Source organism: Coregonus lavaretus (genome assembly GCF_964263955.1).
Source record: "Coregonus lavaretus genome assembly, chromosome: 31".
Classification (NCBI taxonomy): Eukaryota; Metazoa; Chordata; class Actinopteri; order Salmoniformes; family Salmonidae; genus Coregonus; species Coregonus lavaretus.
Window position 1 is genome coordinate 3,887,559 of NC_140018.1, and position 22,988 is coordinate 3,910,546.

Here is a 22,988-nt window from a genome sequence, read left to right on the forward strand (position 1 = left end):
ATGTGTATCATGTACTCTAGCAACAGTCATCATAATTGGTAGAATTCTCTCATATATACATTTTCTAATGGTATTTATTGTATATTTTGTGTTTAAAATAAAGAAAATGATATGCGCCTAACTTGCGTACTTCACAGGGTGTTTTGCATATATGAATACATTAGCATAAATGGGTGGAACAGGGCTGCAATCACAATAACTTCATCTGACTAGGCCTACCTGCACTCACCTGCGCTGGCTAGACTGCCTGCTTATTACTGTTGTTGTCACGTTCTGTTGCATAATTCAACAAGTGTGTCAATAGCAGAATACCCTCAAATAGAACATCTACACGCTTGGCTCTAGATTACACCTATCTATAGATACACTATACTGTATATACAAAAGTATGTGGACACCCCTTCAAATAGGATGCCACCTTTAAATCAAGTCAGTTCGTCAAATTTCTGCCCTGCTAAAGCTGCCCCGGTCAACTGTAAGTGCTGTATTGTGAAGTATAAACATCTAGGAGCAAAAACGACTCAGCCGCGAAGTGCTAGGCCACACAAGCTCACAGAACGGGACCGCCGAGTGCTGAAGCGTGTAGTGTGTGAAAATTGTCTGTCCTCGGGTTGCAACATTCACTACCGAGCGCCAAACTGCCCTTGGAAGCAACGTCAGCACAAGAACTGTTCGTCAGGAGCTTAATGAAATGGGTTTCCATGGCCGAGCAGCCGCACACAAGCATAAGATCACAATGCGCAATGCCAAGCGTCGGCTGGAGTGGTGTAAAGCTCGCCGCCATTGGACTCTGGGGCAGTGGAAACGCGTTCTCTGGAGTGATGAATCACGCTTCACCAACTGGCAGTCCGAGGACGAATCTGGGTTTGGCGGATGCCAGGAGAATGCTACCTGCCCCAATGCATAGTGCCAACTGTAAAGTTTGGAGGAGGAGGAATAATGTTCTGGGGCTGTTTTTCATGGTTCGGTCAAGGCACCTTAGTTCCAGTGAAGATACATTTTAACACTGCAGCATACAATGATATTTGAGACGACTCTGTGCTTCCAACTTCGTGGCAACAGTTTGGGGAAGGCCCTTTCCTGTTTCAGCATGACAATGCCCCCGTGCACAAAGCAAGGTCCTTACAGAAATGGTTTGTCGAGATCGGTGTGGAAGAACTTAACTGGCCTGCACAGAGCCCTGACTTCCACCCCATCGACACCTTTGGGATGAATTGGAACGCCGAATGCGAGCCAGGCCTAATCGCCTAACATCAGTGCCTGACCTCACTAATGCTCTTGTGGCTGAATGGAAGCAAGTCCCCGCAGCAATGTTCCAACTTCTAGTGGAAAGCCTTCCCAGAAGAGTGGAGGCTGTTATAGCAGCAAAGGGGGGACCAACTCCATATTAATGCCCATGATTTTAGAATGAGATTTTCAACGAGCAGGTGTCCACATACTTTTGGTCATGTAGTGTTCTTTACATTGTTCGCGAGATGAGACATAATATCACTATAATCTGAGAGTTAATTTTCTTATATTGCTTTCATTTCAGCGCATCTAATTTCTAAACATTTCAACTGTATCAAATTATGACTTTTTCCTATTCCACAAAAAATGGATGTAAGTATCCAGTATCTTGTGATGTAAGTATCCAGATGATGTGTTAAATCCCTGGTGCAACAGAAAGACAACGTATTCCATGGGCCCATTTCAGCCTGTGTTTGACAGGTCATTACAAACAGTTCCGCGGTTGTAACGTTAACGGCAAAACAACCTATAAGCATAAAGCAAGAGTAGGAAAGAGTCGCAGTAGTAAAATTAAAGCAATCAATCCAGCTGGATTTAAGTGCCAAGTGGATTTTGAACCCCTCAAACACAGGAAATAGATGGCTGAAAAAGACAGCTCCTCAGGTGGGGCAGGGCATGCGCATTGCTAGTGTACTCAAATTTAAGAATGATTTATCAACACATGAAAAGCTGACACTGGCAAACGTATTGAATTCCACTAATCACTATTGTGTCCCTGTCAGATGTCCTGAGCAGTTTGTATTGAAGTACATGCATGTACAGTATTGGGGGACCAGGGATGTAAGGCTATAGTCGCAGCCTTAATGCCATAGCCGCGGGGAAGTAGGGCTGTTGAGGAAGATGCTGCACCCCCTGAAAAATCAGAATTTAAAAAATATATACACTACCGGTCAAAAGTTTTAGAACACCTACTCATTCAAATTTTTTTTTTTTTTTTTTTTTTTTTTACAATTTTCTACATTGTAGAATAATAGTGAAGACATCAAACTAGGAAATAACACATATGCAATCATGTAGTAACCAAAAAAAAAGTGTTAAACATGAATTTGGTTGAGAGAATGCCAAGAATGTGCAAAGCTGTCATTCAAGGCAAAGGGTGGCTATTTGAAGAATCTCAAATATAAAATATATTTGGATTTGTTTAACACTTGTTTAACATGATTCCACATGTGTTATTTCATAGTTTTGATGTCTCTCTATTATTCTACAATGTTAAAAAAAAGAGTAAAAAAATAAAGAAAAACCCTTGAATGAGTAGGTCTTCTAAAACTTTTCACCGGTAGTGTATATATTTTTTTCTCACAAAAGTAGTGCACCAAACAAGGTTTGGGTCCCAATAAGCTACTGCTTTAATGCTCTCTCTCTCTACAGGGGTTGGGCCGAGGCAAAGCCATCACCAAGGATGAAGAGTAGGTTAAATTACACTATTTTGCATGGCAATGACTTTTATGTGGTAGTGGAACTATTAGTAACTATAATGTATATTATATTGCAGTAAAATGACAAGGCATGTGTAGATTATGTATAGATTTCAAATCAAAAAATCAAATCACATTTTATTGGTCACATGTGCCGAATACAACAGGTGTAGACTTTACAGTGAAATTATTACTTACAAACCCATTTCTAACAGTGCCGAGTTAAAAAAGTAAGACAAATATTTGCTAAATAAAAAAGGAAATAGAAACACAATAAAACAGTAAGTCTATATACAAGGAGTACCAGTACCAATTCAATGTGCAGGGGTACGAGGTAGTTGAGGTAATTGTGGGTAAAATTGACACATTTTCCCACAAAATGCTTTTCTTCTGGTAGAAGAAGCAGCTATTCACAAAAACATTTTGTGACAAATGTGTCCCAAATTTTTTCTGACAGTTGCTGATAGTCCCATAGGCTACAAAGCCTCTTGGAATACTCTACTTACATTTGAAATCAAAATGTATTCATGCATTTTACTTTGTTCAAAGTAACATAAACATATTCAATATCATGTTCATAGTTTGCAGATAGCAACCAATGTGGCATACCATGTATCACTCTTTATCCAGGTAGCAACTGTGGCAACTGTAGCCTACTGGTCATCATAAGTGCAGTTTGATATTTTGCCAAGTGGATGCCCCTGCAAGTTATCGTTTTTATTTGTCATGCACCTGGCTTTTTGTTTTCTATTAATGAAACTAATTGGTATTGTAATCAGCGCTCAGATATGCAAAACAATACAAATATACAGTGCTTTGAAAAAGAGAGGGCCACTTCATTTTAATACACAATAGGCTATTTGTACATGTCTAATAGAAAATTGGTACATTCTGCACAAAGGAAATGTAGAATAATGCACATTATCTTTTCAATAGACTAATTGATACAGCGACAATAGCCTATTTGATTAGACTATTTAGCCTAGAGATATTCCGATATTTTTAGGTACATTCTGATCAATTTCCCGCCCAAATATTGCATCAAAGCAGCGGTCTTACCGATTGTGGAGATGTGAGACGGGTGAAATTCGTTGTCCGTGAATCTGCATAATAAACATGTTTTTCCAACCCCCGAATCTCCGAGAAGCAGGAGTCGGAAGAGCACATCATACTGCTTAGCCATAGCGTCTTAGAAATAAGAACAGCCAGACAGCTAACTCAGCAACGAATTTCCAAACCCAAAAGCAACCCACCTACTCCCCAGCCCATGTCTGCCCAAAATGCAAAGAAGTCTTTTGATACTCTTTCGAGAAACCGGGGAGCAGCTCTGTCTATCAAACCAGGCGGAGCGGTCTCTTTGGTAACAAAGCCTAGCTATAGAGAAGGGTCCAGATTCCACCCAGCCCTCTCCTCTCCTCCTCTGATGGGTGCGGTGACGGGGGATGCGCTCGGCAGCATCCGCTTTTCACTTGACATCACCGACACACGAGATAGTTGGGGATAAAGTGCGGGAGTAACAAGACAGTCCAGAAGAAACCCCTTTATTATTTTTTTGTCAGTAAACTACAACATGAAGGGTAATTGTGCAAAGTAGACCTAGGCTACATAAAGTGAGCTAAATTAAATAGGACTATTGGCCTATCCCTTTTATTCCTATATTCTACAATAAATGTTGTTTTATGATGTGCCAAGTAGCTTACAGGCGTATCAGAAGGATTCAAGTAGAAGTTTTACTACATAATAAATAAGGCCTGGTTGGATTGAGTTGACAAACTTTTCTTAAATGACCCCTACCCCTAAGCATGTATTTTAGAATGAATCAGAATATCCATGCACTAATATGATAGCAAATGAATACTAGTTCTAGGTGTGTGTGTGTGTGTGTGTGTGTGAGAGAGAGAGAGAGAGAGCGAGAGCGAGAGATAATTGAATTGAGAGAGAGAGACGGGTGCGTTTTGGATTAATTTGTTCCATCTGCTTTGCCGTATGCATATTATGAAACCCCGCCCACCTAACAGGAAGTAAATGTCAACCTCGCCGTGTTGCATTTGTTGGTGATCATCAGAGAAATTTTGAAAGGGAAAATAACCGTACACTTGTCATCTAACGCACTAAAGACACAAAACAATCATGGAAAGGGTACCCGCACCGTTACGGTGCTTCAGCGAATGTCACTCCGCGGAGAAGTTCACAGACGACGGAGTGGAGACGGTGACTTCAGTGGAGCAGGTGAACATGACGGCCAGATTAGCCCTTTAGCTTTCATGGCTAGCTAGCAAACATCGCTGTCTAGCTACGCATTTGAGCCAAGAAGTGATTTGCGCAATCATAAACAAGTGTTTTTAGACGTTCCTTTAAAACCACTTGCATATGCCTTTTTGTCACACTTTTGTTCAGACATGACGTTGAATTAAATAAACTTTAGCTAGCTGGCTAAGTACATCTGCGACTCCAGGAGTGGTGAGAAACTGCTCAACGTTGTCATCCTGGATAATGATAATGTTTTGTATGATAAAGATATGACACCCAATCATGTAGTGTTAGCCAATCATGTAGTGTTTTGCTGCCATCCATAGATGTTTAAACAAAACTATAGTGTGTGCATGCAGTCAGTTGCATTCTCATGCCTTGTTGAAGCTCACATTTTCGGTTCTGCTTTGTGTGTCTCACTCAAACATCTTTTATGTTATCCAGAGAAAAGTCGAACGCAGTATTCAAGAAGTAATCAGTGTTTACAAACAGATACACAGCTTACCACAGTAAGTAAATGTTCGGCTTCATTCTCTGGTTTTCAACATGATCACACTATTTGTCTTGTATGTGAGAATCTGTCATTGCTTTGAATCCTACTAGGCTATGCCTTTTACATGAAATTAGACAAGCCCAAGTTGTATGCCATTTTAAAAAAAACATTTTGTGCATACAACTAAATACTGTGAGTAAGACGGATACATAGAAGTTGAAGTTATCTACAGGGTTCTTAACGTGTCACCCTTCTGATTAAGTTATCTACAGGGTTCTTAACATTTCATCCTTCTGAAGAAGTTATCTACAGGGTTCTTAACGTGTCACCCTTCTGAACAAACACTAGCTCTGGTGCAGGGCGTGGTTCGGCTGAGTGACTGGCCGTGTCCGAATACCATTACAAGCGTACTACATACTACATACTATGTACTCATTGTCTCATACTATTTAGCACGTACCGTTTAGTAAAAAGTATGCAGTATGTCATGGCCGCAATGCAGTAGCGGCTCCTGATTGGCTGAGGAGGTGGGGCCAATTGCAGGTGGGTTTTTCAAATTCAACAGACATGCATTACATTAACCAGCCTAATAATAGCTCATTTCCAATTAGATCAATTGATCTAAACTATGAATAGAATAGGAATGGAGTTATACACTGAGTGTACAAAACATTAAGTACACTGCTCTTTTCATGACAAACTGACCAGGTGGATCCAGGTGAAAGCTATGATCCCTTATTGATGTCACTTGTTAAATCCACTTCAATCAGTGTAGGTGAAGGGGAGGAGACAGGTTAAAGAAGGATTTTTATGCCTTGAGACAATTGAGACATGGATTGTGTATGTGTGCCATTCAGAGGGTGAATGGGCAAGACAAAAGATTTAAGTGCCTTTTGAATGGGGTGTGGTAGTAGGTGCCAGGCGCACCGTTTTTTCACGCTCAACAGTTTCCTGTGTGTATCAAGAATGGTCCACCACCCAAAGGACATCCAGCCAACTTGACACAACTGTGGGAAGCATTGGAGTCAACATGGGCCAGCATCCCTGTGGAACGTTTTTGACACCTTGTAGAGTCCATGCCCCGATGAATTGAGGCTGTTCTGAGGGCAACTCAAATCAAATCAAATCTAATTTTATTGGTCACATGCGCCGAATACAACAGGTGCAGACATTACAGTGAAATGCTTACTTACAGCCCTTAACCAACAGTGCATTTATTTTAAACAAAAAAGTAAGAATAAAACAACAACAAAAAAGTGTTGAGAAAAAAAGAGCAGAAGTAAAATAAAGTGACAGTAGGGAGGCTATATATACAGTAAAATAAAGTGACAGTAGGGAGGCTATATATACAGGGGGGTACCGTTGCATAGTCAATGTGCGGGGGCACCGGCTAGTTGAGGTAGTTGAGGTAATATGTACATGTGGGTAGAGTTAAAGTGACTATGCATAAATACTTAACAGAGTAGCAGCAGCGTAAAAAGGATGGGGTGGGGGGGCAGTGCAAATAGTCCGGGTAGCCATGATTAGCTGTTCAGGAGTCTTATGGCTTGGAGGTAGAAGCTGTTGAGAAGTCTTTTGGACCTAGACTTGGCACTCCGGTACCGCTTGCCGTGCGGTAGCAGAGAGAACAGTCTATGACTAGGGTGGCTGGAGTCTTTGACAATTTTGAGGGCCTTCCTCTGACACCGCCTGGTATAGAGGTCCTGGATGGCAGGGAGCTTTGCCCCAGTGATGTACTGGGCCGTACGCACTACCCTCTGTAGTGCCTTGCGGTCAGAGGCCAAGCAGTTGCCATACCAGGCGGTGATGCAACCAGTCAGGATGCTCTCGATGGTGCAGCTGTAGAATTTTTTGAGGATCTGAGGACCCATGCCAAATCTTTTTAGTCTCCTGAGGGGGAATAGGCTTTGTCGTGCCCTCTTCACGACTGTCTTGGTGTGTTTGGACCATGATAGTTCGTTGGTGATGTGGACACCAAGGAACTTGAAGCTCTCAACCTGTTCCACTACAGCCCCGTCGATGAGAATGGGGGCGTGCTCAGTCCTCTTTTTTTTCCTGTAGTCCACAATCATCTCCTTTGTCTTGGTCACGTTGAGGGAGAGGTTGTTGTCCTGGCACCACACGGCCAGATCTCTGACCTCCTCCCTATAGGCTGTCTCATCGTTGTCGGTGATCAGGCCTACCACTGTTGTGTCGTCGGCAAACTTAATGATGGTGTTGGAGTCGTGCCTGGCCATGCAGTCATGGGTGAACAGAGAGTACAGGAGGGGACTGAGCACGCACCCCTGAGGGGCCCCCGTGTTGAGGATCAGTGTGGCAGATGTGTTGTTACCTACCCTTACCACCTGGGGGCGGCCCGTCAGGAAGTCCAGGATCCAGTTGCAGAGGGAGGTGTTTAGTCCCAGGATCCTTAGCTTAGTGATGAGCTTAGAGGGCACTATGGTGTTGAATGCTGAGCTGTAGTCAATGAATAGCATTCTCACGTAGGTGTTCCTCTTGTCCAGGTGGGAAAGGGCAGTGTGGAGTGCGATAGAGATTGCATCATCTGTGGATCTGTTGGGGCGGTATGCAAATTGGAGTGGGTCTAGGGTTTCTGGGATTATGCTGTTGATGTGAGCCATGACCAGTCTTTCAAAGCACTTCATGGCTACAGACGTCAGTGCTACGGGTCGGTAGTCATTTAGGCAGGTTATCTTAGAGTTCTTGGGCACGGGGACTATGGTGGTCTGCTTGAAACATGTTGGTATTACAGACTCAGTCAGGGACATGTTGAAAATGTCAGTGAAGACACTTGCCAGTTGGTCAGCACATGCTCGGAGTACACGTCCTGGTAATCCGTCTGGCCCTGCGGCCTTGTGAATGTTGACCTGCTTAAAAGTCTTACTCACATCGGCTACGGAGAGCGTGATCACATAGTCGTCCGGAACAGCTGGTGCTCTCATGCATGCTTCAGTGTTGCTTGCCTCGAAGCGAGCATAGAAGTGGTTTAGCTCGTCTGGTAGGCTTGTGTCACTGGGCAGCTCGCGGCTGTGCTTCCCTTTGTAGTCTGTAATAGTTTTCAAGCCCTGCCACATCCGACGAGCGTCAGAGCCAGTGTAGTATGATTCAATCTTAGACCTGTATTGACTCTTTGCCTGTTTGATGGTTCGTCGGAGGTCATAGCGGGATTTCTTATAAGCGTCCGGGTTAGAGTCCCGTTCCTTGAAAGCGGCAGCTCTACCCTTTAGCTCAGTGCGGATGTTTCCTGTAATCCATGGCTTCTGGTTGGGGTATGTATGTACGGTCACTGTGGGGACGACATCATCGATGCACTTATTGATGAAGCCAGTGACTGATGTGGTGTACTCCTCAATGCTGTCTGAAGAATCCCGGAACATGTTCCAGTCTGTGCTAGCAAAACAGTCCTGTAGCTTAGCATCTGCGTCATCTGACCACTTTTTTATTAGCCGAATCACTGGTGCTTCCTGCTTCAGTTTTTGCTTATAAGCAGGAATCAGGAGGATAGAGTTATGGTCAGATTTGCCAAATGGAGGGCGAGGGAGAGCTTTGTATGCGTCTCTGTGTGTGGAGTAAAGGTGGTCTAGAGTTTTTTCCCCTCTGGTTGCACATTTAACATGCTGGTAGAAATGAGGTAGAACGGATTTAAGTTTCCCTGCATTAAAGTCCCCGGCTACTAGGAGCGCTGCATCTGGATGAGCGTTTTCCTGTTGATTAATGGCCTTGTACAACTCATTCAGTGCAATCTTAATGCCAGCATTGGTTTGTGGTGGTAAATAGACAGCTATGAAAAATATAGATGAAAACTCTCTTGGTAAATAGTGTGGTCTACAGCTTATCATAAGATACTCTACCTCAGGCGAGCAAAACCTCGAGACTTCCTTAGTATTTGATTTTGTGCACCAGCTGTTGTTTACAAATATACACAGACCGCCACCCCTTGTCTTACCGGAGTCTGCCGTTCTATTTCTGCCGTTCTATCCAACTCAATATTAGGAAGGTGGTTGGTATACTCAGTGTAGGCCTACTCAGGCTGGTTATAGGCAGACTATCACATTCGACCTAGCCCATCTATCCTATTTAAAAAGGACTGAATACAGAAAAATATCATTTGGTTCCATTTCAACATATTTATTATTGAAACCAAAGTGCTGTAACACATACAATACCAGTCAAAAGTTTGGACACACCGACTCATTCCAGGGTTTTTCTTTATTTTTACTATTTTACATTGTAGAATAATAGTGAAGACATCAACACTATGAAATAACACATATTGAATCATGTAGTAACCAAAAAAGTGTTAAACAAATCAAAATATATTTGAGATTCTTCAAAGTAGCCACCCTTTGCCTTGATGACAGCTTTGCACACTCTTGGTATTCTCTCAACCAGCTTCATGAGGTAATCACCTGGAATGCATTAAAATTAACAGGTGTGCCTTCTTAAAAGTTAATTTGTGGAATTTCTTTCCTTCTTAATGCGTTTGAGCCAATCAGTTGTGTTGTGACAAGGTAGGGGGGGTATACAGAAGATAGCACTATTTGGTAAAAGACCAAGTCCATATTATGGCAAGAACAACTCAAATAAGCAAAGAGAAATAACAGTCCATTACTTTAAGACATGAAGGTCAGTCAATAAGGAAAATGTCAAGAACTTTGAACGTTTCTTCAAGTGCAGTCGCAAAAACCATCAAGCACTATGATGAATCTGGCTCTCATGAGGATCGCCACAGGAATGGAAGACCCAGAGTTACCTCTGCTGCAGAGGATAAGTGCATTAGAGTTACCAGCCTCAGAAATTGCAGCCCAAATAAATGCTTAACAGAGTTCAAGTAACAGACACATCTCAACATCAACTGTTCAGAGGGGACTGTGTGAATCAGGCCTTCATGGTCAAATTGCTGCAAAGAAACCACTACTAAAGGACCACTACTAAAGGACACCAATAAGAAGAAGAGACCTGCTTGGGCCAAGAAACACGAGCAATGGACATTAGACCGGTGGAAATCTGTCCTTTGGTCTGGAGTCCAAATTTGAGATTTTTGGTTCAAACCGCCGTGTCTTTGTGAGATGCGGTGTGGGTGAACGGATGATATCCGCATGTGTATTTCCCACCGTAAAGCATGGTGGAGGAGGTGTTATGGTGTGGGGGTGCTATGGTGTGGGGTGCTTTGCTGGTGACACTGTCTGTAATCTATTTAGAATTCAAAGCACACTTAACCAGCATGGCTACCACAGCATTCTGCAGCAATACGCCATCCCATCTGGTTTGTGCTTAGTGGGACTATCATTTGTTTTTCAACAGGACAATGACCCAACACACCTCCAGGCTGTGTAAGGGCTATTTTACCAAGAAGGGGTGGAAACATCATGCTTTGGGGCTGTTTTTCTGCAAAGGGACCAGGACGACTGATCCGTGTAAAGGAAAGAATGAATGGGGCCATGTATCGTGAGATTTTGAGTGAAAACCTCCTTCCATCAGCAAGGGCATTGAAGATGAAACGTGGCTGGGTCTTTCAGCATGACAATGATTCCAAACACACCGCCCGGGCAACGAAGGAGTGGCTTCGTAAGAAGCATTTCAAGGTCCTGGAGTGGCCTAGCCAGTCTCCAGATCTCAACCCCATAGAAAACCTTTGGAGGGAGTTGAAAGTCCGTGTTGCCCAGCGACAGCCCCAAAACATCACTGCTCTAGAGGAGATCTGCATGGAGGAATGGGCCAAAATACCAGCAACAGTGTGTGAAAACCTTGTGAAGACTTACAGAAAACGTTTGACCTGTGTCATTGCCAACAAAGGGTATATAACAAAGTATTGAGAAACTTTTGTTATTGACCAAATACTTATTTTCCACCATAATTTGCAAATAAATTCATTAAAAATCCTACAATGTGATTTTCTGGTTTTGTTTTTCTCATTTTGTCTGTCATAGTTGACGTGTACCTATGATGAAAATTACAGGCCTCTCTCATATTTTTAAGTGGGAGAACTTGCACAATTGGTGGCTGACTAAATACTTTTTTTCCCCACTGTATATATATGTGTGTGTGTGTGTGTGTGTGTGTATATATACTGTATATGTGTAAGTAAGCATATAAGCACAGAGCACAATTTACTGTCATCAAGTACTATTAAATTAGTGAAGACATGTTCATGACAATACCCCAGAAGGGTTTATCAAAACAGCCTACAGTGTTGAGTGGGTGGTGTATATGTATCATGGCCTTCAGTTCAGCCAGACCTCTATCATAATGTCTGTGTCATGATCTCAGTATATATACACCTGTTCTGAAAGGCCCTAGAGTCTGCAACACCACTAAGCAAGGGGCACCACCAAGCAAGCGGCACCATGAAGACCAAGGAGCTCTCCAAACAGGTCAGGGACAAAGTTGTGGAGAAGTACAGATCAGGGTTGGGTTATAAAAAAATATCAGAAACTTTGAACATCCCACAGAGCACCATTAAATCCACCATTAAGCACCATTATTAAAACATTGAAAGAATATGGCACCACAACAAACCTGCCAAGAGAGGGTCGCCCACCAAAACTCACGGACCAGGCAAGGAGGGCATTAATCAGAGAGGCAACAAAGAGACAAAAGATAACCCTGAAGGAGCTGCAAAGCTCCCCAGCAGAGATTGGAGTATCTGTCCATAGGACCACTTTAAGCCATACACTCCACAGAGCTGGGCTTTACGGAAGAGTGGCCAGAAAAAGGCCATTGCTTTGGGGATGTTTTTCATCGACAGAGACTGGGAAACTGGTCAGAAATGAAGGAATGATGGATGGCGCTAAATAAAGGGGAAATTCTTGAGGGAAACCTGTTTCTGTCTTCCAGAGATTTGAGACTGGGACGGAGGTTCACCTTCCAGCAGGACAATGACCCTAAGCATACTGCTAAAGCAACACTCGAGTGGTTTAAGGGGAAACATTTAAACGTCTTGGAATGGCCTAGTCAAAGCCCAGACCTCAATCCAATTGAGAATCTGTGGTATGACTTAAAGATTGCTGTACACCAGCAGAACCCATCCAACTTGAAGGAGCTGGAGCAGTTTTGCCTTGAAGAATGGGCAATTATTATTATTTTTTATACCCCAAGAGACTTGCAGCTGTAATTGCTGCAAAAGGTGGCTCTACAAAGTATTGACCTTGGGGGGGTGAATAGTTATGCACGCTAAAGTGTTCTGTTTTTTTGTCTTACTTCTTGTTTGTTTCACAATAAAAAATATTTTGCATCTTCAAACTGGTAGACACACACACACACACACACACACACATATTGTTGTTTGCCTTGAACCATCCGACCCAACCACCACATACTGTATGTAGTTATCAGTCAACCAATAACAGGTTGACTGACTCACGCCGTTTCCACGACAACGTCTCTGGCGCTGCTGATTATTGTGTCCAACCAGCCTTTGACAGACCATACCACAGTAGGATGGAATGAACGTAGCATTAGCAGTCATAATGTAGCCTGATCCCAGATCTGTTTATACTCTTGCCAACTCCATTGCTGTCATTGTCAAGCCATACATGGCAGGGAGTTGGCATGACAGCACAAACAGACTGGCGCTCAGCCTATTAGCAACCATTATGTGTACATGTATAGATTTCCACTATGTGGTTTCTCCTCAGGCCCACTCTGTGTTGTCTCCTCAGGCCCACTCTGTGTTGTCTCCTCAGGCCCACTCTGTGTGGTTTCGCCTCAGGCCCACTCTGTGTTGTCTCCTCAGGCCCACTCTGTGTTTTCTCTTCAGGCCCACTCTGTATTTTCTCCTCAGGCCCACTCTGTGTTTTCTCCTCAGGCCCACTCTGTGTTTTCTCCTCAGGCCCACTCTGTGTGGTTTCGCCTCAGGCCCACTCTGTGTTTTCTCTTCAGGCCCACTCTGTATTTTCTCCTCAGGCCCACTCTGTGTTTTCTCCTCAGGCCCACTCTGTGTTTTCGCCTCAGGCCCACTCTGTGTGGTTTCGCCTCAGGCCCACTCTGTGTGGTTTCGCCTCAGGCCCACTCTGTGTGGTTTCGCCTCAGGCCCACTCTGTGTTGTTTCGCCTCAGGCCCACACTGTGTGGTTTCGCCTCAGGCCCACTGTGTGGTTTCGCCTCAGGCCCACTCTGTGTGGTTTCGCCTCAGGCCCACTCTGTGTGGTTTCGCCTCAGGCCCACTCTGTGTGGTTTCCCCTCAGGCCCACTCTGTGTTGTCTCTTCAGGCCCACTCTGTGTTTTCTCCTCAGGCCCACTCTGTGTTTTCTCCTCAGGCCCACTCTGTGTTTTCTCCTCAGGCCCACTCTGTGTTGTCTCTTCAGGCCCACTCTGTGTTTTCTCCTCAGGCCCACTCTGTGTTTTCTCCTCAGGCCCACTCTGTGTTTTCTCCTCAGGCCCACTCTGTGTTTTCTCCTCAGGCCCACTCTGTGTTTTCTCCTCAGGCCCACTCTATTGAGGGACCAGCACTACCAGTACCTGAAGAAAGGATTACGTAATCTCTCTGATGCTTATGAGGTATGTAGACTACTGCCAGGCAGACAACTGTATACACTCTGAGCCTGCATGAGTACTAATTCCCTAAGAGTATTTCCCACAAAGCACATCATTGATGACCACATTCTATATGTAATATATGACATGTATCTGAAGTAGGGCTTACGTCATCTCTCAGAACTGATCTCCACCACTTACTTGTATTCATCTTAAGATAGCTAGGTGAGACAACCGCATATTACAGTCACAGTAAGTATGTTTTTCCTCAATATAGTAGTTATCAGCAAAGTCAGTGCTAGTAGTAAAAGAAAAGTGGGGTGGATTTAATCAAGATATTCTTCTTCATTGCTATTGGTCAGAACTGAAGATGTGCCTCATACTCCTTGCATCCTCGTCATAGTTTCTAAGTTGCAGTAAGAATTCAAACTTTGGAGCCAATGTTCCGCCCATTACAATTTGTAATCTCTTAAATATTCCAAATTCTGTTTAATCTAAAACAGATTAACTACATTGAACAAAAATATAGACGCAACATGTAAAGTGTTGGTCCAATGTTTCATGAGCTGAAATAAAGATCTCAGAAATTTTCCATACGCACAAAAACCTTTTCTTTCAAATGTTGTGCACAAATGTGTTTACATCCCTGTTAGTGAGCATTTGTCCTTTGCCAAGAGAATCCATCCACCTGACAGGTGTGGCATATCAAGAAGCTGATGAAACAGCATGATCATTACACAGGTGCACCCTGTGCTGGGGACAATAAAAGGCCACTCTAAAATGTGCAGTTTTGTCAAACAACACAATGACACAGATGTCTCAAGTTTTTAGTGAGCGTGCAATTGAACACAAGCATTTTGCTACACCCGCAACAACACCCGCAACAACATCTGCTAAATGTGTGTACAGTATGTGACCAATAAAGTTTGATTTGATTTTGACTGCAGGAATGTCCACCAGAGCTGTTGCCAGATAATTAAATGTTAATTGCTCTACCATAAGCTGCCTCCAACGTGGTTTTAGAGAATTTGGCAATGCGTCCAACCGGACTCACAACGTGTATGGGGTCGTGTGGGCGAGCGGTTTGCTGATGTCAGCATTGTGAACAGAGTGCCCCATGGTGGCAGTGGGGTTATGTTATGGGCAGGCATAAGCTACAGAGAACGAACACAATTGCATTTTATCAATGGCAATTTGAATGCACGGCGATACCGTGACGAGATCCTGAGGCCCATTGTCATCCGATGCCATCACCTCATGTTTCAGCAAGATGATGCACAGTCCATGTCGCAAGGATCTGTACACAATTCTGAAAATGTCCCAGTTCTTCCATGGCCTGAATCCTCACCAGACATGTCACCCATTGAGCATGTTTGGGATGCTCTGGATTGAAGTCTTCGACAGCATGTTCCAGTTCCTGCCAATAACCAGCAACTTCACACAGCCATTGAAGAGGAGTGGGACAACATTCCACAGGCCACAATCAACAGCCTGATCAACTCTATGTGAAGGAGATGGCATTGCATGAGGCAAATGGTGGTCACACCTGATACTGACTCGCCCCTACTTTTTTTTTTTTTTTTTAAGGTATCTGTAACTAACAGATGCATATCTGTATTCCCAGTTATGTGAAATCCATAGATTAGGGCCTAATGAATTTATTTCAATTGACTGATTTCCTTATATGAACTGTAACTCAGTAAAATCTTTGAAATTGTTGCATGATGCGTTTATATTTTTGTTCAGTATATATTGAGACTCAGCATTGACAAAAACATTGTAGGATAAACTTGCAGGATATAGACCATTCAAAAAAATACCAAAGTGTTTTCTAAAAAAATTAATCATATTTCACCAGTCCTGTTCCAGAGTCGAAATGTACATTTGGGGTTTCATTTTACTGCATGAAATGCTTAATTATGGAGCAGTCAATATTATATTAGGGTACAGTACATTCGGAAAGTATTCAGACCCCTTGACTTTTTCCACATTTTGTTACGTTACAGCCTTATTCTAAAATGGATTGAATTGTTTTTTCCCCCTTATCAATCTACAAACAATACCCCATAATGACAAAGCAAAGACAGTTTTTTAGACATTTTGGCAAAAAAAAACTGAAATATCACATTTACATAAGTATTCAGACCCTTTACTCAGTACTTTGTTGAATCACCTTTGGCAGCGATTACAGCCTCGAGTCTTCTTGGGTATGACGCTACAAGCTTGGCACACCTGTATTTGGGGAGTTTCTCCCATTCTTCTCTGCAGATCCTTTCAAGCTCTGTCAGGCTGGAAGGGGAGCGTCGCTGCACAGCTATTTTCAGGTCTCTCCAGAGATGTTCGATCGGGTTGAAGTCCGGGCTCTGGCTGGGCCACTCAAGGACATTCAGAGACTGACTAGTCTCCCAGTCCCTGCCGCTGAAAAACATCCCCACAGCAGGATGCTGCCAACACCATGCTTTACTGTAGGGATGGTGCCAGGCTTCCTCCAGACTTGACGCTTGGCATTCAGGCCATAGAGTTCAATCTTGGTTTCATCAGACCAGATACTCTTGTTTTTCATGGTCTGAGAGTCTTTAGGTGCCTTTTGGCAAACTCCAAGCAGGCTGTCGTGTGCCTTTTACTGAGGAGTGGCTTCCATCTGGCCACTCTACCATAAAGGCCTGATTGGTGGAGATGCAGAGATGGTTGTCCTTCTGGAAGGTTCTCCCATCTCCACAGAGGAACTCTGGAGCTCTGTCAGAGTGACCATCGGGTTCTTGGTCACCTCCCTGACCAAGGCCCTTCTCCCACAATTGCTATTTTTGGCCGGGCGGCCAGCTCTAGGAAAAGTCTTGGTGGTTCCAAACTTCTTCAATTTAAGAGTGATGGAGGCCACTGTGTTCTTGGGGACCTTCAATGCTGCAGAAATGTTCTGGTACCCTTCCCCAGATCTGTGCCTCGACACAATCCTGTCTCAGAGCTCTACGGACAATTCTTTCGACCTCATGGCTTTGTTTTTGCTCTGACATGCACTGTCAACTGTGGGACCTTATGTAGACAGGTGTGTGCCTTTCCAAATCAGTCCAATCAATTGAGTTTACAACAGATGGACTCCAATCAAGTTGTAGAAACATCTCAAGGATGATCAATGGAAACAGGATGCACCCGAGCTCAATTTCGAGTCTCATAGCAAACTTTCTGAATACTTATGTAAATAAGGTATTTTCTGTTTTTTATTTTTAATACATTTGCAACATTTCTAAAAACCTGTTTTCGCTTTGTCATTATGGGGTATTGTGTGTAGATTTGAGGAATGTTTTTATTTAATCCATTTTAGAATAAGGCTGTAACGTAACAATATGTGGAAAAAGTCAAGGGGTCTGAATACTTTCCGAATGCACTTTATGTGAGAGGTTACAAACCTACAGTCAGTGTCCAGATTTCAGGCTACTCTTCCATTTAATCCGTCTGAACAGTACAGTTCCCTTGGCGCCATTTTGAAGTCCCCGTCTTGTGACTGTCGAATTTACATACGCTTAGGTTGGAGTCATTAAAACTCGTTTTTCAACCACTCCACAAAAAAAACTATCGTTTTGGCAAGTCGGTTAGAACATCTACTTTGTGCATGACACAAGTAATTTTTCCAAGAATTGTTTACAGATTATTTCACTTATAATTCACTGTATCACAATTCCAGTGGGTCAGAAGTTTACATACACTAAGTTGACTGTGCCTTTAAACAGCTTTGAAAATTCCAGAAAATGATGTAATGGCTTTAGAAGCTTCTGATAGGCTAATTGACATAATTTGAGTCAATTGGAGGTGTACCTGTGGATGTATTTCAAGGCCTACCTTTAAAACTCAGTGCTTCTTTGCTTGACATCATGGGAAAATCAAAAGAAATCAGCCAAGACCTCAGAAAAAATATTGTAGACCTCCACAAGTCTGGTTCATTCTTGGGAGCAATTTCCAAACGCCTAAAGGTACCACGTTCATCTGTACAAACAATAGTACGCAAGTATAAACACCATGGGACCACGCAGCCGTCATACCGCTCAGGTAGGAGATGCGTTCTGTCTCCTAGAGACAAATCAATCCCAGAACAACAGCAAAGGACCTTGTGAAGATGCTGGAGGAAACAAGTACAAAAGTATCTATATCCACAGTAAAACAAGTCCTATATCGACATAACCTGAAAGGCCGCTCAGCAAGGAAGAAGCCACTGCTCCAAAACCGCCATAAAAAGCCAGACTACGGTTTGCAACTGAACATGGGGACAAAGATCGTACTTTTTGGAGAAATGTCCTCTGGTCTGATGAAACAAAAATAGAACTGTTTGGCCATAATGACCATCGTTATGTTTGGAGAAAAATGGGGGACGTTTGCAAGCCGAAGAACACCATCCCAACCGTGAAGCACGGGGTTGGCAGCATCATGCTGTGGGGGTGCTTTGCTGCAGGAGGGACTGGTGCACTTCACAAAATAGATGGCATCATGAGGAAGGAAAATTATGTGGATATATTGAAGAAACATCTCAAGACAGTCAGGAAGTTAAAGCTTGGTCGCAAATGGGTCTTCCAAATGCACAATGACCCCAAGCATACTTCCAAAGTTGTGGCAAAAATGGCTTAAGGACAACAAAGTCAAGGTATTGGAGTGGCCATCACAAAGCCCTGACCTCAATCCTATAGAAAATGTGTGGGCAGAACTGAAAAAGCGTGTGCGAGCAAGGAGGCCTACAAACCTGACTCAGTTACACCAGCTCTGTCAGGAGGAATGGGCCAAAATTCAACCAACTTATTGTGGAAAGCTTGTGGAATGCTACCCGAAATGTTTGACCCAAGTTAAACAATTTAAAGGCAATGCTACCAAATACTAATTGAGGGTATGTGCACTTCTGCCCCACCGGGAATGTGATGAAAGATTTTTTACTAGGAATTGTGAAAGACAGAGTTGAAATGTATTTGGCTAAGGTGTATGTAAACTTCCGACTTCAACTGTAGCCTATAGATATGAATTGCACCAGAACGATACATTTATTAATTTAAAGTTTTGTTTTCTCTTTATTCAACCTGCCCGCCACCCACCCGCCCAATATTTAATGACCCTAAACCCGGCTGCCCCGCGGATTATGAGTCAACCCACGCGTGTGTAGTGTCTTGAAGCCAGTAGGATGTGTTGCTATAGTCTCTGGTTGACTGTTTTTCTAGCCCTGTAGTATCTGTCTGTCTATCTGACTGTGTTGAAGCTGAGCCATTTGCTCGAGCTCCGCTGCGCAGTACAGTCCATATCTGACTAAGATCATTACATTTTAGTCATTTAGCAGACGCTCTTATCCAGAGCGACTTACAGTTAGTGAATACATATTTTTATTTTGTATTTTTTTTATACTGGCCCCCCGTGGGAATCGAACCCACAACCCTGGCGTTGCAAACGCCATGCTCTATCAACTGAGCTACATCCCTGCCGGCCATTCCCTCCCCTACCCTGGACGACGCTGGGCCAATTGTGTGCCGCCCATGAGTCTCCCGGTCGCGGCCGGCTGCGACAGAGCCTGGATTCGAACCAGGATCTCTAGTGGCACAGCTAGCACTGCGATGCGGCGCCTTAGACCACTGCGCCACTCAGGAGATAACATATCATAACATGATGTCAGAAGTGCTTCAACCCCGTCAAATATAAAACAGGTCCTCTGTAGCTCAATTGGTAGAGCATGGCGCTTGTAACGCCAGGGTAGTGGGTTCGATCCCCGGGACCACCCATACGTAAAAATGTATGCGCACATGACTGTAAGTCGCTTTGGATAAAAGTGTCTGCTAAATGGCATATTATTATTATTATTATTATTATTATTATTATCTCTGTAGTGTAGTATGTCTATCTGTAGCTTGTCAAGAGCAATTGTGGCCATCTCTGAATTGTATTTACAAAGTTGACTATATCTGATGAATGTAGATTTGGTTGTAAATGTTATATTTAGTGATAACTCACTTTTTGTTTACAGGTAATATAGTACTAAGCCTTTCTTCAGTAAACGATAATGTACATTTTCATGTAAATAGTTAATGGGTTCATGTTGATTATTTGTGTGTTTTCCAGGAGCCTGCGCAATTGTCTTACGAGAGATCAGGGATATTTTTATCCATATTGGCTTAAATGGGTTTCTGGTTTTTCGCTTCCCTCTGGAAAATCAGCTGTTAATATTAAATAAATACTAATAACTAAATTATTTCTGTTGCCATTTCTCATTATTGTGCATGTTTACTTTTATATGCTGTTATGCTGTATTATAATGTTGAATAATCACCTTCCGGTGTAAAAACCATGGAAATTAAAAACCAAAAACTATGTTTTAAGTGAGAATAGGCATTGGTCTGAAGCCGAAAAACAGGAAAGGGCCTTCCGCAAACTGTTGCCACAAAGTTGGAAGCACAGAATCGTCTAGAATGTCATTGTATGCTGTAGCGTTAAGATTTCCCTTCACTGTAACTAAGGGGCCGAGCCCGAACCATGAAAAACAGCCCCAGACCTTATTCATCCTCCACCAAACTTTACAGTTGGCACTATGCATTCGGTAAGGTTGCGTTCTCCTGACATCCGCCAAACCCAGATTCGTCCGTCGGACTGCCAAATGGTGAAGCGTGATTCATCACTCCAGAGAACGCGTTTCCACTGTTCCAAAGTCCAATGGTGGCGAGCTTTACACTTACAGTTGACCGGGGCAGCACTAGCAGGGCAGAAATTTGAAAGGTGGCATCCTATGAAGGTAACACATTGAAAGTCACTGAGCTTTTCAGTAAGTTCATTCAACTGCCAATGTTTCCCTATGGAGATTGCATGACTGTGTGCTCGATTTTATAGACCTGTCAGCAACGGCAGCCAAATCCACTAATTTGAAGGGATGTCCACATACTGCTGTATATATTGTGTATCTATCTATCCATCATCCATCCATCCATCTACAGTATCTGACTGTGTTCTCTCTGTAGTGTCTGGACACCAGCAGGCCGTGGTTCTGGTACTGGATCCTATAGTATCTAGTGTGTGTTCTCTCTGTAGTGTCTGGACGCCAGCAGGCCGTGGTTCTGGTACTGGATCCTATAGTATCTAGTGTGTGTATGTTCTCTCTGTAGTGTCTGGATGCCAGCAGGCCGTGGTTCTGGTACTGGATCCTATAGTATCTAGTGTGTGTTCTCTCTGTAGTGTCTGGACGCCAGCAGGCCGTGGTTCTGGTACTGGATCCTATAGTATCTAGTGTGTGTTCTCTCTGTAGTGTCTAGATGCCAGCAGGCCGTGGTTCTGGTACTGGATCCTATAGTATCTAGTGTGTGTTCTCTCTGTAGTGTCTGGACGCCAGCAGGCCGTGGTTCTGGTACTGGATCCTATAGTATCTAGTGTGTGTTCTCTCTGTAGTGTCTAGATGCCAGCAGGCCGTGGTTCTGGTACTGGATCCTATAGTATCTAGTGTGTGTTCTCTCTCTAGTGTCTGGACGCCAGCAGGTCGTGGTTCTGGTACTGGATCCTACAGTATCTAGTGTGTGTTCTCTCTGTAGTGTCTGGACACCAGCAGGCCGTGGTTCTGGTACTGGATCCTATAGTATCTAGTGTGTGTTCTCTCTGTAGTGTCTGGACGCCAGCAGGCCGTGGTTCTGGTACTGGATCCTATAGTATCTAGTGTGTGTTCTCTCTGTAGTGTCTGGACACCAGCAGGCCGTGGTTCTGGTACTGGATCCTATAGTATCTAGTGTGTGTTCTCTCTGTAGTGTCTGGACGCCAGCAGGCCGTGGTTCTGGTACTGGATCCTATAGTATCTAGTGTGTGTTCTCTCTCTAGTGTCTGGACGCCAGTAGGCCGTGGTTCTGGTACTGGATCCTATAGTATCTAGTGTGTGTTCTCTCTGTAGTGTCTAGATGCCAGCAGGCCGTGGTTCTGGTACTGGATCCTATAGTATCTAGTGTGTGTTCTCTCTGTAGTGTCTGGACGCCAGCAGGCCGTGGTTCTGGTACTGGATCCTATAGTATCTAGTGTGTGTTCTCTCTCTGTAGTGTCTGGACGCCAGCAGGCCGTGGTTCTGGTACTGGATCCTATAGTATCTAGTGTGTGTTCTCTCTGTAGTGTCTGGACGCCAGCAGGCCGTGGTTCTGGTACTGGATCCTATAGTATCTAGTGTGTGTTCTCTCTCTGTAGTGTCTGGATGCCAGCAGGCCGTGGTTCTGGTACTGGATCCTATAGTATCTAGTGTGTGTTCTCTCTGTAGTGTCTGGACGCCAGCAGGCCGTGGTTCTGGTACTGGATCCTATAGTATCTAGTGTTCTCTCTCTCTAGTGTCTGGACGCCAGCAGGCCGTGGTTCTGGTACTGGATCCTATAGTATCTAGTGTGTGTTCTCTCTGTAGTGTCTGGACGCCAGCAGGCCGTGGTTCTGGTACTGGATCCTATAGTATCTAGTGTGTGTTCTCTCTGTAGTGTCTGGACACCAGCAGGCCGTGGTTCTGGTACTGGATCCTATAGTATCTAGTGTGTGTTCTCTCTGTAGTGTCTGGACACCAGCAGGCCGTGGTTCTGGTACTGGATCCTATAGTATCTAGTGTGTGTTCTCTCTGTAGTGTCTAGATGCCAGCAGGCCGTGGTTCTGGTACTGGATCCTATAGTATCTAGTGTGTGTTCTCTCTGTAGTGTCTGGACACCAGCAGGCCGTGGTTCTGGTACTGGATCCTATAGTATCTAGTGTGTGTTCTCTCTGTAGTGTCTAGATGCCAGCAGGCCGTGGTTGTGCTACTGGATCCTATAGTATCTAGTGTGTGTTCTCTCTGTAGTGTCTAGATGCCAGCAGGCCGTGGTTCTGGTACTGGATCCTATAGTATCTATTGTGTGTTCTCTCTGTAGTGTCTGGACGCCAGCAGGCCGTGGTTCTGGTACTGGATCCTATAGTATCTAGTGTGTGTTCTCTCTGTAGTGTCTAGATGCCAGCAGGCCGTGGTTCTGGTACTGGATCCTATAGTATCTAGTGTGTGTTCTCTCTGTAGTGTCTGGACGCCAGCAGGCCGTGGTTCTGGTACTGGATCCTATAGTATCTAGTGTG

At 43.8% G+C, this 22,988-nt stretch overlaps 2 protein-coding genes across 2 annotated transcripts in view; one reads left to right on the forward strand and one right to left on the reverse strand.

Annotated features, from left to right (window-relative positions):
* LOC311106314 (ras-related protein Rab-15-like) overlaps positions 1-3,891 on the reverse strand; it is a gene marked incomplete at both ends in the record, with an annotated part of 59,428 nt that extends 55,537 nt beyond the window's left edge. The window contains one exon of the mRNA XM_084148623.1: positions 3,768-3,891. Within this exon, the coding sequence (XP_084004749.1) occupies positions 3,768-3,891 (124 nt within the window). The remainder of the gene's footprint in view (positions 1-3,767) is intronic.
* Positions 3,892-4,724: 833 nt separating this feature from the next.
* The window catches only part of LOC311106826 (protein farnesyltransferase subunit beta-like), a 33,005-nt gene continuing 14,741 nt past the window's right edge, over positions 4,725-22,988 (forward strand). Inside the window, exons 1-3 of the mRNA XM_084149198.1 lie at positions 4,725-4,937; positions 5,403-5,467; positions 13,877-13,949. Coding sequence (XP_084005324.1) covers positions 4,839-4,937; positions 5,403-5,467; positions 13,877-13,949 — 237 coding nt within the window. The 5' untranslated portion in view covers positions 4,725-4,838. The remainder of the gene's footprint in view (positions 4,938-5,402; positions 5,468-13,876; positions 13,950-22,988) is intronic.